Raw genomic sequence first — 15,388 nt, 5'->3', positions numbered from 1 at the left:
AAAAGCGATCCTCCCGCCTCAGCCTCCCAGAGTGCTAGGATTACAGGCGTGAGCAACTGCACCCGGCCAGAGGCCAGGTCATTTTAGATAGTAGGTAAGCCCAGCTGACTGCCCAGTATCTAATCTTCAAATCACCTTTGTGATTCTTTCATGTAACTCTCAATAAGGACTTTAACATAAGCTTTTAAGTTCCAATTATGCTTTAATTTATTTAACATGTGGAAACTGCAAACTATAATGGCACTCATCAGGAAGGTCTCAAAATATATCCCTCAAATGGGCTCCTGAAATTCTTTAATAGCAACAGGAAGTGCATCTGGGCAATAGTGATTTATGACCCAGCCCTGCCTTGTAGAGTCTCTCTCTAGTATTATCAGGTAATAAAATTAATCTAAACAAAAAGATAGGAAAATAAATGAAAGGTACTCAACCTAATTAAACAAGATACCACTATACACTCATTAGAATGGCTGAACTTATAAAGACTGACAGTATCAAGTGATGGCAAGGATGTAGAGCAAAAGCCTCTCTCATACAAAGCTGACAGAAGTGTAACTTGGCATAATCACTTTGGAAAACTGTATGACAGTATCTATTAAAGCTGAATGTAGTATATCCTATGACTCAAAAACTCACTTCCTTGGTATTTCCCAACAGAAATTCATACATTTTTTGGTGTTGCACACCAAAAAACATATAAAACATACAAAAGTATTCAAAGTAGTACTATCCTTAATAGTCCCAAACTGAAAATATCCCAAATGTCCATAATGATAGAACAGATAAACTGCGGTATTTGCATATGGAACACTATATATATACACACACACACACACACATATACATATATACCACAAGGAAGAACTAGTGCTACACACAAAACAGATGAATCTCACAAACATAATGTTGGCTTTAAGAAATCAAAACATGAGTTTATACTATATGATTCCATTTATGTAAGCTCAAAAGCAGTAAAAATGAATCTATGGTGTGATAGAAGAGTGGTTACCATTGGGGGGTTAGTGCCTGAGAAGAGTATAAGGGGGAACCCTCTCACGTACTAGTCATGGTCTCTTCTTCTTCTTGTGGGATGTTCACTTTGTAATGATTCACTGAGCTGCATGTTTATGATTTGTGCCTTTTTATGTGTATCCTATATTTCACTGGAAAGTTTACTTAAAAACAAAAGGCTAGAAATGACAAGAAGAACATAGAAAAGGCTCTACAAGAAGCTGAGGCTGCTGGATCTGCAGAACTCCCTTTTGCCTCTATGTATAGAATTGGCCACTATGCTACAGAGAGATGGAATGATCTAAATTATGTTATCTGAGACCACAAAATAAATTAATGGTAGAGCAGCAATTGGAATTGAGGTATGCTAATCTCAGCATTTTTAAATTCTTGGAGAAATGTTTCTGGATGTACCCAGAAGGGGTCCTTTTCATCCATTATCCTGATCCCCAAAGCAATGAGGTCTATAAGGGGAAGCGAAAATAGTCACGACACAAAAATATTTCCTAAAGAACAAGAGCACTTACAAAATTGGTCCCCATTCAAACATTCCTTCTCTGGCTCAGATCAGCTACTATTTCTGCCAATTCCTCATCAACTGACCTTGTCGTTCTCTCTCAAGTCTTTTTGGTGTTATGATGTTAAACAGAAAATACAATATAAACATAATGTAAATCAACTGCAAAGTGAAAAACTGCACATCTTGCAAAAGATGCAGGATTCCATGAAGTTGATAAAAGTGCTATTAGAATTGTTTGAATCACATGCAAAACCACTGACAAAAAGAATGGGGCAGATTAAGGTTAACCATGGTGGAAGAGATCCCTTCTTGTTAAGTATCCATTTTCCCCTTCCTACTTGGTAACAGAACCCTGATTTTTTAGTAACTACATTTCTATTTTAACAGTAAATAAACAGATATCAATATAGTCCAAAGCTAAGTTTAAGAAATGTGAGCCAATTTTTAAACCTGAAGAGCTAAACCTATAGTCTCAGACAATCCCCCCAAGTAAACATTTGATGCTGGAACCCAGCTGCACCCTATTTAGAGACTGAGGCAATGCTTTAAATGGTGCTATAGTCTAAGAATGAATACACATATATCTGAGGGAGTGGAGAGTACTTAATGATTCCACAACAAGTTTTGAGTATTGGTGAACTGTGTTCAGCTACCATTACAGGCGGACAATAGTTAAACGCATCAACAATTTGAAGTCAGTGGCATTGCAAGCACAAAAAGGTTTTCATGAAAGGAACATGAACGTGAAAAATAGAGACATAAAAGTAAGTTATATAAAATAATGAATTCAGGCATTCACAGCTACTTATGCACAAAGGCCAAGAAAGATTAAGGCATTCCCATAGCTATCTATTGCATTCATGCACTGTGCCAGGAGCTGGTGAACAAAGACGAGATCCCCGCAGTCGACGTTTGCTTAAAGAAACCCCAAGTTAATATATTAGAAAAAAAATTTTTTAATTCCTCTACTGTTGTCCATGTTCCCAGCAGAACCACTAGACAAAGTTTTGCATTTACTCATATCCTGCTCTGTCCTCTTGAAAAACAGTATCAAAGTCAACAAAACCCAAACATGTCCGCAAATCTCTTTGGTGTATTTTCTATAAATAAAGCTTACGGAAACAAAAAAGCAATCGAATGACTTTTCTATGCTTATCGGTACAGTAGATATTACAGAATTTTAAAAAATAAAGCTCTCTAGTGTATCTTCTCCAACGTTAAAATGTTCTTTTCATAACCCACCTTTCGCCGACGTGCTGCAGACTTTCATGAATGCACCACACATCAAAGAACAAAGAGCTCAGTGCCCTTAGAAGATGACACGGTATTTATCGACGTCTGTTTCTGCTCTAAATTAACACTTAAAGGAGGATTTGTCTTCAACTAGCTCCACCCGGGTACCACAGGAGGGGGCGGGGATCCTTATTGAAGAGTAGCTGATTTCAGGGCAGCAACCCTTCTCCCTTTGGGAGCTTGGGTTTGGGCTGCGCCAATGGGCTTCTTCACACGAGATCTCACGACAGCTTAAAACTGCTCGCCAATGGAAGGATCCTCGCCTCACAAAGAGATAACTAGGGCAGAGCTGTTACACAACCAATACCCGACGCCAAGTGCCAGCCCAAGGAGTCCCCCAGGAGTCTCACTTGGGAGCCACACCATCGGCACACGAGGCGGCACTTTCGCTCGAGAACTATTTAACACGACCCTCTACTAACAGCAGACTCGCCTGCGTGCGAAAATGGAAGGGGGGCGGGGGGAGGACAGAGGAAGAGGGTCGCGAACCACGGGGCGCGGGGTTCGGCCCCGAGCCAGGGGCCCGAGTCGCAGACCACCTCCCCACTGTTGTCGGTCACCCCCAGACAGGCGGTACCTGTTTCCGCATGTTATTCATGACGCCCATGAAACCCGCCAACAATTTAGCTTCTTCTCGAGCAGCAAGTTTCTTCTCTGTCTTCTTCTTGCTGCTCTTCTCCACCCCGGAGGCTGCCATCCTCCCTCAGCTCGGTTCACGCCCCGGGCTTGCCGGGCCGGGCGAGGGGTCTCACTCTCTGAATTCTGAACAAACTCGGCGGTCGGGACCGCGACTGCAGCGCACAGCTTCAGAGTGGGCGGCGGCGTCTCGGCCACTGCGGAAGGACACGGCCTGGCGGCCCCTCAGGAACCTCTAAGGCAGGCAACGTAGGCAGCTTGGCTGAGTCCTGGGCGGAATCCGAGCCCCGCTGCGGAGCCTGCGCACTTCGCTCAAGGGAGCGGGGGTGTGGGAGGTGGGGGCTCTATGAAGGGAGCCGGGGGGGCGGGGCCTCGCGCGTCACAGCCGCGCGCCGCTCGGAGCAACCAGAGGTGCTGCGCCGGTACCCCAGGTGCGTTGGTTGCAGCCCGTGCGGAGTGAATTTAACCTCGGAGCTGGTCCGAGGTTATTCGTGTGTTAGAGCCGGTTCCCCTCGGTCCCAGGAACAGAGAGGCAGAGTCACGGAGGCTGCAAATGGCAAAGGAGTTTATTGGCTAGCTCGAGCTAGGGTCCAAGTCCCAGAGCACCAACGCAGTGGCCTCTCCTATGAACAGGGACAGGACCCCGCCCTGGGGTAAAAGTTAAGCTTTTATACCTTTTTTTGTTTTACACACGACACACAGGTTTCACATGACACGCTGGGCACACCTTCCCCCCTCCCCTCCTTAGTTCATTGGTTCCTTTAAAAGTGGCTGATCTTGTTGGCTCCTGATTGGTTCCTTTAAAAGTGGCCTCGGGATTTTCGCTCTGGCGCCAGTTGTGGTCAGCGTCCTTTCCGGGAAACCGAAACTTAGGCCTACTGCAGGAAGTTCAGCCTGTCATGGAGTCACTCCTGCTCTTATTCCTGTTTTTCATTCTGATTAACTATGTTTAATAAACAACTAAAAGCAAGCACGGTCACAGAAGCAAATAGCATCAGTTAGAATCAGAGAGAGCACATTTTTCGCTAATCTCAAACAATTCGTCTCACACAAAGCAAAGTACATTCTCCTACTATCAATTCCTGTTTTTCACCTGCCCTCCCGTATGCCCAAGACAGATTTTCCAGGTGTAATTGTGTGATTATCTTTTTTGGATAATTGGGCAGTGAAACACACTAAAGTGTCTCCTATTAGTGTAAGCTTCATAGGAACAGGTCTGGTGTTTTTCTTCCCTGCAGTACCAGATTCTGGTGTATTGTAGGCGCTCAATAAATATGTATTAATATTAAATGATGAATGACTATTATGTATTGCAAGTTAAGGTGTTGTTACACGGAGCACAAGATTTATTTTCTTGAGTTTCATAAAGCAGGAACACACAGCCCATTGGTGTCTCCTCGGTGTGCAATGCCTGCCTACTAGGCTGGCTAAGTGTATGTTTAAAACTGAGATTGTTACAGCCCCACCAGATTCAATGCCTGCAGCTCTAGAGGAAGCCAATACACTGAGACAGCAGGAGTTACAACAGAGAAAGAGTTTAATATCATAGGCGCCATGCGAGGAGATGGGAGGAATTTCTCAAATCCAACTCCCCAAGAATTTGGGAGAAAGGGTTTTTAAAGATAGTTTGGCAGGCAAAGGGCTAGGGAATTGAGTCTGCTGATTGGCGGGGAATGAGCTCATAGGGTTGAGATGCAGAAATTATCTTCTCAGTTGGGAGGTTTTCTGGGTAGGGGGTTTCAGGGCTGTTGAATCTGTTCCCAAGCCTATCCATGGTCTGGCTGGCGTCAGTAGGTCTCCGGAATGCAGAGTCTCAAAGACCAGTCTTAAGATTTACAACACTAATGTTATCTATAGAATCATAGGTCTTAGGGATTTAGGACGGCAGTGTTATCTATAGAAGTAGTGGGGGAAGTCACAAATCTTGCACCTGTCGGGGAGGATAGTGCCATTAAGCTGTGAACCAACCTCTGCTAACATCGAACTTTTCTTTTGCAGCTTCCTCACCTCTCTCAGCCTTTATAGGATTGAAGAGTTAGGACCTTGCTCTGGGATTAGGCTTTTTTTTTTTTTTTTTTTGAGGCAGAGTCTCACTCTTTTGCCCGGGCTAGAGTGAGTGCCATGGTGTCAGCCTAGCTCACAGCAACCTCACACTCCTGGGCTCAAGCAATCCTTCTGCCTCAGCCTCCCGAGTAGCTGGGACTACAGGCATGTGCCACCATGCCCGGCTAATTTTTTTTTCTATATATTTTTAGTTGTCTGATTAATTTCTTTCTATTTTTAGTAGAGACGGGGGTCTCACTCTTGCTCAGGCTGGTTTCGAACTCCTGAGCTCAAACAATCCTCCCGCCTCGGCCTCCCAGAGTGCTAGGATTACAGGTGTGAGCCACCGCGCCCGGCCTGGGATTAGGCTTTTACTTAAGAGAATATTGTGACTGGTTTGATCTTCTGTTCAGACTACTAAAATTTTGTCCATATCAGCAATAAGGCTGTTTTGCTTTCTTATCATTCATGTGTTCACTGGAGTAGCACTTTTAATTTCCTTCAAGAACTTTTTGTTTGCACTCACAACTTGGCTAACTGGTGTGAGAAGTCTAGGATGGCTTACGTCAGCTTTCCACATGCCTTCCTCACTAAGCTTCATCATTTCTAACTTTCGATTTAAAGTGAGACATGAGCAACTCTTCCTTTCACTTGAGCACTTAGAGGCTCATTGTAGGGTTATTACATGGCCTAATTTCAATATTGTTGTGTCTCATGGAATAGGGAGACCCCAGGAAAGGGAGAGAGGGGAATGGCTGATAGGTGGAGCAGTCAAAATACACACTTTTATTGATTAAATTTGCTTTTATGAGCACAGTTCATGGCAACCCAAAATAATTACAAATACTAACATCAAAGATCACTGATCACACATCACCAAGACGGGTATTATAATAATAATAATGAAAAAGTCTGAAATATAAATTATAAGAATTACTAAAATATGACACAGACATGAAGTGAGCACATGTTGGAAAAATGGTGCCAGTAGACTTGATCAATACAGAATTGCCACGAACCATCAGTTTGTAAAAACAAAACACAGTATCTGTGAAGCACAATAAAGCAAAGCACAGTCAAATGAGTTATGCCTGTTTTATTAAATAATCCAGCATTTCCCAAAATGTGTTCCTCAGAATCCTAGTCTTATGATCTGCCCCTGTCCCCAAATCGATTCCCTAGGAATATACTTGACAGGTCCTTGGATGGTCTTGGCCAACCCAACTCTCTCCCTTCCCTCTTGTAGTTCTCAGAATAATTGTAGAAGGCAACATCCTGAGATAGGGAGGTAATGTCAGGAACAGTCTGGGTCGTGTCCTTGGTCCTCCAAGAAAAAGATGTACTGCAATGCTTATTCTCAGTGACCCTACTGGTATCTGGGGTAAAAAAAAGCCCAGAGCAGAGTGATTTTAGAGTCTCTCAGTTGCAGTGGGACATTGGTCACACACAGATAAGACTTCATCCATCCTCAGTAGCTTTCCTGGGCTTTGGAGGACTGGCTAACCATGTATCTTAGGCTTCTGTTTATTCTTGCTGCCTATCTGTGAGTAATAAATCTGCTTTTCCCAACTAGTACAAGTGTTCTATCTCACTGGACTCATGCAAGTGGTAGAGGACCTTTGTAACAACATTGGGAAATATGTAAAATATTTCCTTGGAGAAAGTCCCAAAATATATTTTCACGTTAAGTATTTAGAGAAGATTTGCTGCACTGATTGCTTGAACCTATTCAACTTTGCTGCAATCTAGTACCTTTTGAAGTGTCAACTTAGCCCATCCCCATTTTCCATGAAAATGGAAATCTTCTATCCACTTGTAGGATAGATCTCTGTACCAGCTGTACTTGTTCTTTGGGACTTTACCTCTTCCTGGTCGGCATAATGGATCAAGGTTGAACACCTGAACCAAAGAAAGCCAATTAATAAGCTGCGGTAAAGAACAGCAGATTCTCTTGGGACACTGAACAGACAGATGTTGGTGGGCAGGTGTGTAGCAGTTCTATTGGGAGTATGTAGAAGAGGCTCAGCCAGCATCTTTGAACCATGTGTGTAGATAAGCAGAGAAAGGCAGTCTGCAGAGGCTGTAGCATGTGTGAGTAAATAAATAAATAAACCAGAAACCCAGAGAGTAGTCAAACAAAAGACCAGGTAGTATTAATAGGGGCAGAGGTGTTGGTGGTTGTAGAGTTTACAGTGAGGTTATCTGACCTTAAAATTCAGGATCTCTAACTTGAACAGGCAGCCTTCAAGGCTGGGGGCCTAGCAATATGATCACATGGTCATTTGGGTTTTTAAAATTTATAAAAATAAGATATTTTAACCACAATAGGTTCAGTCCATTGTCTCATTCTACTGTGATTTTTTTCTCTATCTTACTTCTTTTACTATCAAGTGTATTAACGTGGCCACGAATACTTTTGGAAACTAAGCACAAATTTAGTTGGGTATATATTTTGTTGTTACCTAGTGGTATATAATTTTATAGATCACAGTTACTTTCATATATTTAAGTTATCTTCAGCCCTTCTGATGTATAAATGGCTTCCAGGAATCATCCCTATGCCCTCTGTGCCAACCTTGTCTTGCAATGCAAAAATGCAGGACCAGAGAACTTCTCACAATGTTTGACAGTGCCCAGAACTGGAAGTATGTAAGTGGTGGAGGAGAAACAAGGTTTAAGTAAATTTGGTCAGCCAAGCCAGATGCTGGTCTGTCACGAATTCCTTCAATCATCAGATATGTAAAATTGTAGGCAGAACATTTGGCACTCATTAACCTCTAGTCAAAAGTCGAAGGAATATATTTGTCATGACTATGTTTTATAATACAATATATGAATTATAAATGTGGTCTCAACTTCCAGAATGGCAGAGGAAGGACCTGAGAAAATCTAATTTTTCATAAGAGCAACAAGAATACTGGAAAGTTGTCAAAATTGACTTTTTCAGAATGTTAAAATTAACTAAGAGCTTGTAACAATCCAAGGAGTATTTATTTAAGAAAAACAGCTGAATCTCAGTAAAGGCAATGAAACTCATGGTGTTTTAACTTTCTTGAATCCCTTCTGCTCCCCAGATTTGTGGTAGCCTTAAAAGCCAACAGCCTCACAACTATGGTAACCGTGAAAACCACTAGCCTAGCAGCCACTGGAGGAGGAAGAACAGGTTAAGAGCTTTCCCATAACCCCATTCTCAGGGAATTTTCAGTATTTGACATGTTTGGAAAAGCTCCATTCTCGGGGCTTGTATTTATTGGGCCTGACTCAGAGCTTGCTTTGTGCAAACAGCCCTGCCAGCAGGGCATTAGACAAAAACAATAAGTGGCAATTGTTTAATATTATAGCTGCCTAAAGCAGTGTTACCAGTTGGGGCTAGCAAAAGGCTGACCTAAACACTTAAAAGGAAAAACTGGGTGTATTATTCAGAATTCTCCAGAAAAATAGAACCAGTAATACAGATAGATACATACACACATATATACAAATATTTATTATGGGAATTGGCTGACACAATTATGGAAGTTGAGAAATCCCACGATATGTTATCTGCAAGCTGAAGAACCAGGGAAGCTGGCGGTATACTTAAGTCTGAGTCCAGAGGCCTAAGAACCAGGAGAACTGATGGTTTAACTCTTAGTCTAAGATTGAAGGCCTGAGAAACTGGGGAGCTTCTGGTATGAGTCCCAGAGCCCAAAGGCCTGAGAATCTGGAGTTGTAATGTCTGAGGGTAGGAGAAGGTGAATGTCCCAGCCACAGAAGAGAGAAAAATCACCCTTCTTCTGCATTTTTGTTCTATCTGGGCCTTCAATGGATTGGATCCACATTGGTGAAGGTAGATCTTCTTTACTCAGCCTATTGATTCAAATGCTTATCCCTTCTGGAAACACCCTCATAGATATACCTAGAAATAATATTTTACTAGCAATCTGGGTACCTCTTAATCCAGTCAAGCTGACACCTAAAATTAACTATTACACAGGGTAATGAGATATCCATAGGGGACTTTAAAAACTATGCCATATTCCTGGGCATCTAGAAGGCCATGTGCATGCCCAGGAAAAACCTAAGAAGGCCTTAAACACTCACCTCTGGTTGACTTTTGAGGCTCTGTGCAAGCAGCAAGTGACAGGTAAGGAATAGTTATAAACTGCTTGCTGGAGAATTGAAAGTGTAACCCAATATGCACGTAGAGCCCCTTGGCAGAGTGGGAGAATTATTGTTTTAAGGGATTTAAGGAAATCTCTGTCCAAACATTACCTGATGATCATTAAGCTAATGAAGCAGAGACTCAATGATCACACATGGCAAAGAATTCAGGCTGCATAGAATAGTCTAGGAAGATTACCAAAGAAACAAACAAACAGCAAATGCAAAAAAAAAATAGTGACAGAAATAAACTTTGGGGAGGAGGATAAACTTGATTTTCAGAGTCAACACATTATATTATTTAAAACGTTTAGTTCTTGACAAAGAAACAGGAAAGTATGTCCCTAAAGTAAGGGGAAAAAAAAGAGTCAATAGAAATTGTCCCTTAGAAAGCCTAGACAGGCCGGGTGCGGTGGCTCACGCCTGTAATCCTAGCACTCTGGGAGGCCGAGGCGGGCGGATCGTTTGAGCTCAGGAGTTCGAGACCAGCCTGAGCAAGAGTGAGACCCCCGTCTCTACTAAAAATAGAAAGAAATTAATCAGACAACTAAAAATATATAGAAAAAAAAATTAGCCGGGCATGGTGGCACATGCCTGTAGTCCCAGCTACTCGGGAGGCTGAGGCAGAAGGATCGCTTGAGCCCAGGAGTTTGAGGTTGCTGTGAGCTAGGCTGATGCCACGGCACTCACTCTAGCCAGGGCAACAGAGTGAAACTCTGTCTCAAAAAAAAAAAGAAAGCCTAGACATTGGACTAGGCTTTAAGTTAGCTATCATAAATATGTTCAAAGAACTAAAGAAAACTATGTATAAAAAATTAAATGAAAGTATGAGAATAATTCACCAAATACAGAATATCAATAAAAAGGTAAAAATAAAAAAAAGTAATCAAATAGATATTCTGGACTTGAAAAGTACAATAACTGAAATGAAAAGTCTACTAAAGCAGCTCAACAGCTGATTTAAACTGGTACAAGAAAGAGTCAGTGAACTTGAAGAAAGGTTAATTGAGATTATCTAGTCTTAAAACAAAACCAGAAAAGAGTGAAGAAAAGAGTGAAGAAAAGTTAACAGAGCCTCAGATCTGTGGAACGTCATCAAGAGTGCAGTACACATAATGGGAGTCCCAAAAGCAGATGAGAGAGAGAAAAATACAGAAAGACTATTGGCTAAATAATAACCCTGAACTTCCCAAATTTGATGAAATATTAATTTGCCCATCCAAGAAGCTCGATGAACAACTAGCAGGGTAATCTCAAAGAAATCCATACCTAGGCATACTGCAAATTGTTGAAAGACAAATAATCTTAACAACAGCAAGAGAAAAATGACTCATCATATACAAGGAACGTTTAACAAGATTAATACCTGATTTTTCATCAGAAACCACAGGGACCAGAGACAGTTGTATTATATATTCAAAGTGCTAAAAGAAAAAACTGTCAACCCAGAATTCTGTATCCAGCCAAATCATCCTTCAAAAATGAAGGAGAAATAAAGGTATTCCCAGATAGACAAAAACTGATAGAAATTGTTGCTATCAGACCTGCCCTATGAGAAATAATAAAGGGAGTCCTTTAAACTGATATGAAAGAACGCTACTACACAGTAAGTTGAATCCACATGAAAGATGAAGAGCACATGGGTTAATATAAAAGGCAGTAAAAATATATTTTACTTAGTATCTCTTTTCTTCTTCAGTATAGTTTAAAAGGCAACTTCATAAATTCATAATTGTAAAATTTCATTGATAAACTTATAATGTATAAAGATGCAATGTATATGACAATAGTTGCACAAAGAGAAAGGAGGGAATTAGGCTATAATGGAGCAAAGTTTTTGTATACAATTGAAGTTGGTATTAATCTGGACTAGATTGTTTTAAGTTAGAAAATTCAACAATAATAGTTGAAGACTTCATGCTCCACTTTCAATAATGGATATAACAACTAGTCAGAAACTCAACAAGGGTGTAGAAGACTTGAAAAATACCATAAACCAACTAGACATAAAAGACATCTATAGAATACTCCACCCAACAACAGCGGAATACACATTTTTCTCAAGAATAAATTTGGATATCAATAGAAGAGGGAAATTTGGGCCATTCGCAAATGTGAAAATTAAATAGCACACTGCTAAATTACCAATGGGTTGAGGAAGAAATCAAAAGGCAAATTAGAAAATATTTTGAGAACAATAAAAACACAGCATACTAAAACTTACTAAATGCAGCTAAAGCAGTGCTTATAGGGAATTTTATAGCTCTAAACATCTATATTTTAAAAAAGAAAGATCTCAAATCCATACTCTCCCACCTAAGAAACTAGAAAAAGCAAACTAAGCTAAAATCAAGCAGAAGGAAAAAATAATAAAGATTGAAGATGAAATAAATAAAAGAATAGAAAAAAATAGAGAAAATCAATGACACAAAAAGGTGGTTTTTTGTAAAGATCAACAAAATTGACAAACCTGTAGCTAGACCAATGAAGACAAAAACAGAAAAGACTACTAAAATCAGAGTTGAAAGAGAGAATATTATTAATGACCTTACAAAAAGAAATCATAAAAGAATAGTGTGAACAAAGGGGTAGGGAACTGGTGGCCTTCTGATTTCAAGATAGTTGGCTTTTAAGCCCCAAAGGAGGCAAGAAAAGCTTCATCTTTCTCTGCTGCACCCCTTTTAAAAAAAAGATTCAGTAAAATTTGTATTCAGTCAAAAAGTCCCACTTAAGGACTAAGAAGGCCACATGTGGCCTTAAGGCTGCAGGTTTCCCACCCTACTGACTCAAGAAATAATAGAAAATCTGAATAGAACCATAACAAGTGAAGAGATTGTATATAATTAGCAGTGAAAAAACTTCCTGTGAAGAAATGCCCATTGCCATATGGCTTCACTGGTGAATTGCAGAAAATATGTAAAGAATTAGTAAAAATTTTTCACAAACTCTTCCAAAAAACAGAAGAGGAGAAAACATCTCCTAATTCATCTTATAAGGCCAGTATTACCCTTAAATCAAAATGAAACAAAGACATCACAAGAAAACTATAGACCAATACCCATTATGAATATAGATGCAAATGTTTGCAACAAAATACTAGCAAACCAAATCCGGAAACATATAGAAATGATTATACACCATGACCAAAAGGGATTTATCCCAGAAATGCAAGGCTAGTTTAACATATGAAAAATCAATCAATGTAATATATGATATTAATAGCATAAAAGACAAAAATAACATGATTATCTTAATAGATGCAGAAAAGCTAATTTAAAAAAAATCCAGCACTCTTTCATGATAAAAACATTCAACAAATTATAAATAGAAAGAAACTCTCTCAACCCAATAAAGATTATCTATGAAAAATCCACAGCTAACATCATACTTTGTGGTAAAAGACTGAAAGCTTTTCCTCTAAAATCAGGAACAAGACAGAGATGTCTGCCCTCACCGCTTCTATTCAACACTGTACTGCAGGTTCTACCCAGGGCAATTAGGCAAGAAAAAGAATTAAAAGGCATTCAGCTTGGAAAGGAAGAAGGAAAACTATTTCTATTCACAGTTATCATGAATGTATATATAGAAAATACTAAGGAACCAACACACACACACACACACACACACACACACACACACACACAATTACAGCTATTACATGAGTTCAGGAAGGTTTCCAGATACAAGATCAAGATACAAAAATCGGTTGTATTTCTATATATCATGTAATAATAACAATAATAATATCCATAAAAATGGAATTAAGAAAAAATTCCATTTACAATAGCATCAAAAAGAATAAAATATTTAGGAATAAATCTAACAAAGGGAGTACGTGGCTTGTACACTGAAAAATACAAAACATCATAGAAAGGAATTAAAGAAGACCTAAATAAATGGAAAATATTCTATGTTCCTGGAGTGGAAGACTTAATATTGTTAAGATGGCAGTATGCTCCAAATTGATCTACAGGTTTAATGTAATTCCTACCAAAGTCCCAACTCTTTTCTTTCTTTATTATTTTTTTTCAAAAACCAACAAGCTGATTCTAAAATTCATATGGAAATGCAAGAATAGCCAAAATATGTCAAAAGAAAAAGACAAAGTTGAAAGATTAAAAATTCCAGATTTTAAAACATGCTACAAAGCTAATGTGTAATACTAACATAAGAATGGAAATATAGATCAATGGAATAGAATTATTGAAAGGCCAGAAATAAATTCTTGCATTATGGTCAATTGATTTTCAACAAGAGTACCAAGACCATTTGATGGGAGAAATGGTAGGTTTTTTCAACAAATGATGCTAGAACAACTGTACAGCCACATGCAAAAGAGTGAAGTTAGACCTCTATCTCACGTCAGCTCAAAAGGGGGTTAAACATGAGGTAAAACTATAAAACTCTTAGAAGAAAAAAATATGCTTAAATCGTTGTGACTTTGGATTAGGCAGGGGTTTCTTAGATATGACACCAAAAACACAAACAACAATAAAAAATAGATAAATCGTACTTCATCAAAAGGAAAAACTTGGTCTTCAAGGGACACCATCAGGACAACCCACAGAATCAGAGAAAATATTTGAAAGTCATATATCAGAAAGGGGACTTTTTTAGATATTCTGATACCCAGAATATCTGGGTATCAGATATTAACCCAATTAAAAAATGGGCAAAGGATCTGAACAGACATTTCTCCCAGGAAGATATGCAAATGGCCAATATGCACATGAAAGATGCTCAACATTATTAGTCATCCGAGACTAGTCAAATCAAAAATCAAAACTACAAGATAGCACTTCACACCCACTAAGGTGAGAGTAATGAAAAATGCACAATAACAAGTTTTGGCAGGATGTGGAGAAATTGGAATGCTCGTATGTTACTGGTGAGAATGTAAAATGATGCAGCCACTTTGGAAAACAGTTCAGCAGTTCCTCAAAGTGTTAAAAAGAGAGTTCTCTATAACCCCACAATTTCACATGTAGGTATATATCCAAGAGTACTGAAAACATATGTTTACACAAAAACTGGTACATACATTATATTTGTAGCAGTGTTATTCATAATAGCCCAAAAGTAAAAACAACACAAATGTTTATCAGTTGATGAATGGATTAAACAAAACATGATATGTCCACACAATGGAACATTGTTCATTATTGAATCATAAAAAGAAATAAGGTTCTGATACATGCTATTATGTGGCTGAACCTTTAAAACATTAAGTGAAAGAAATCAGACACAAAGGCCCACATATTGTATGTTTTCATTCATACGAAATCCTCAGAATAGGCAGATCCAAAAAGACAGAAAGTAGAATAATGTTTTCCAGGGACAAGGGGGTGAGGAGAAGGCAAAAGGAATTGGCTGCTAATAGGTATGAGGTTTCTTTTTGGAGTGATAAAAATAAATGGTTGTGATCAATGTATAACTTTGTGAGTATTCTAAAAATCACTGAATCATACATTTTATTTATTTATTTTATATATATATATATATGTGTGTGTGTGTGTGTGTGTGTGTATTTAGAGACAGCCTCACTCCGTTTCCCTGAGTAGAGTGCCGCCCCAGAGTACTCTCATGTGTTGAAGGATCTTACCAATACACCTTAATTGCCAGCAGCATCTAAGTTTCCTATAGCAATGGATACGTTTGGGTGTGGAGAAGGTATCTGGTGCTATCAAAATGTCCTGTTGCATCACAAAAGTACCTTCTCTCACTCTCTTAACCAGGCAAAGG

The 15,388-nt window shown here is 39.3% G+C and overlaps 1 protein-coding gene across 2 annotated transcripts in view; it reads right to left on the bottom strand.

Moving 5' to 3' along the window:
• The window catches only part of KLHL7 (kelch-like family member 7), a 55,649-nt gene extending 51,862 nt beyond the window's left edge, over positions 1-3,787 (bottom strand). For both annotated transcript variants that reach the window (XM_012659437.1, XM_012659438.1), the window contains exon 1: positions 3,402-3,787. In XM_012659437.1, the coding sequence (XP_012514891.1) occupies positions 3,402-3,521 (120 nt within the window). In that variant the 5' untranslated portion in view covers positions 3,522-3,787. The remainder of the gene's footprint in view (positions 1-3,401) is intronic.
• Between the last annotated feature and the right edge of the window lie 11,601 nt (positions 3,788-15,388).

This window comes from Propithecus coquereli, unplaced genomic scaffold (assembly GCF_000956105.1).
Source record: "Propithecus coquereli isolate 6110/MARCELLA unplaced genomic scaffold, Pcoq_1.0 Scaffold61, whole genome shotgun sequence".
Lineage (NCBI taxonomy): Eukaryota > Metazoa > Chordata > Mammalia > Primates > Indriidae > Propithecus > Propithecus coquereli.
Note: the sequence above shows the minus strand (reverse complement) of the source record. Positions and strands in the feature narration are given on the sequence as shown.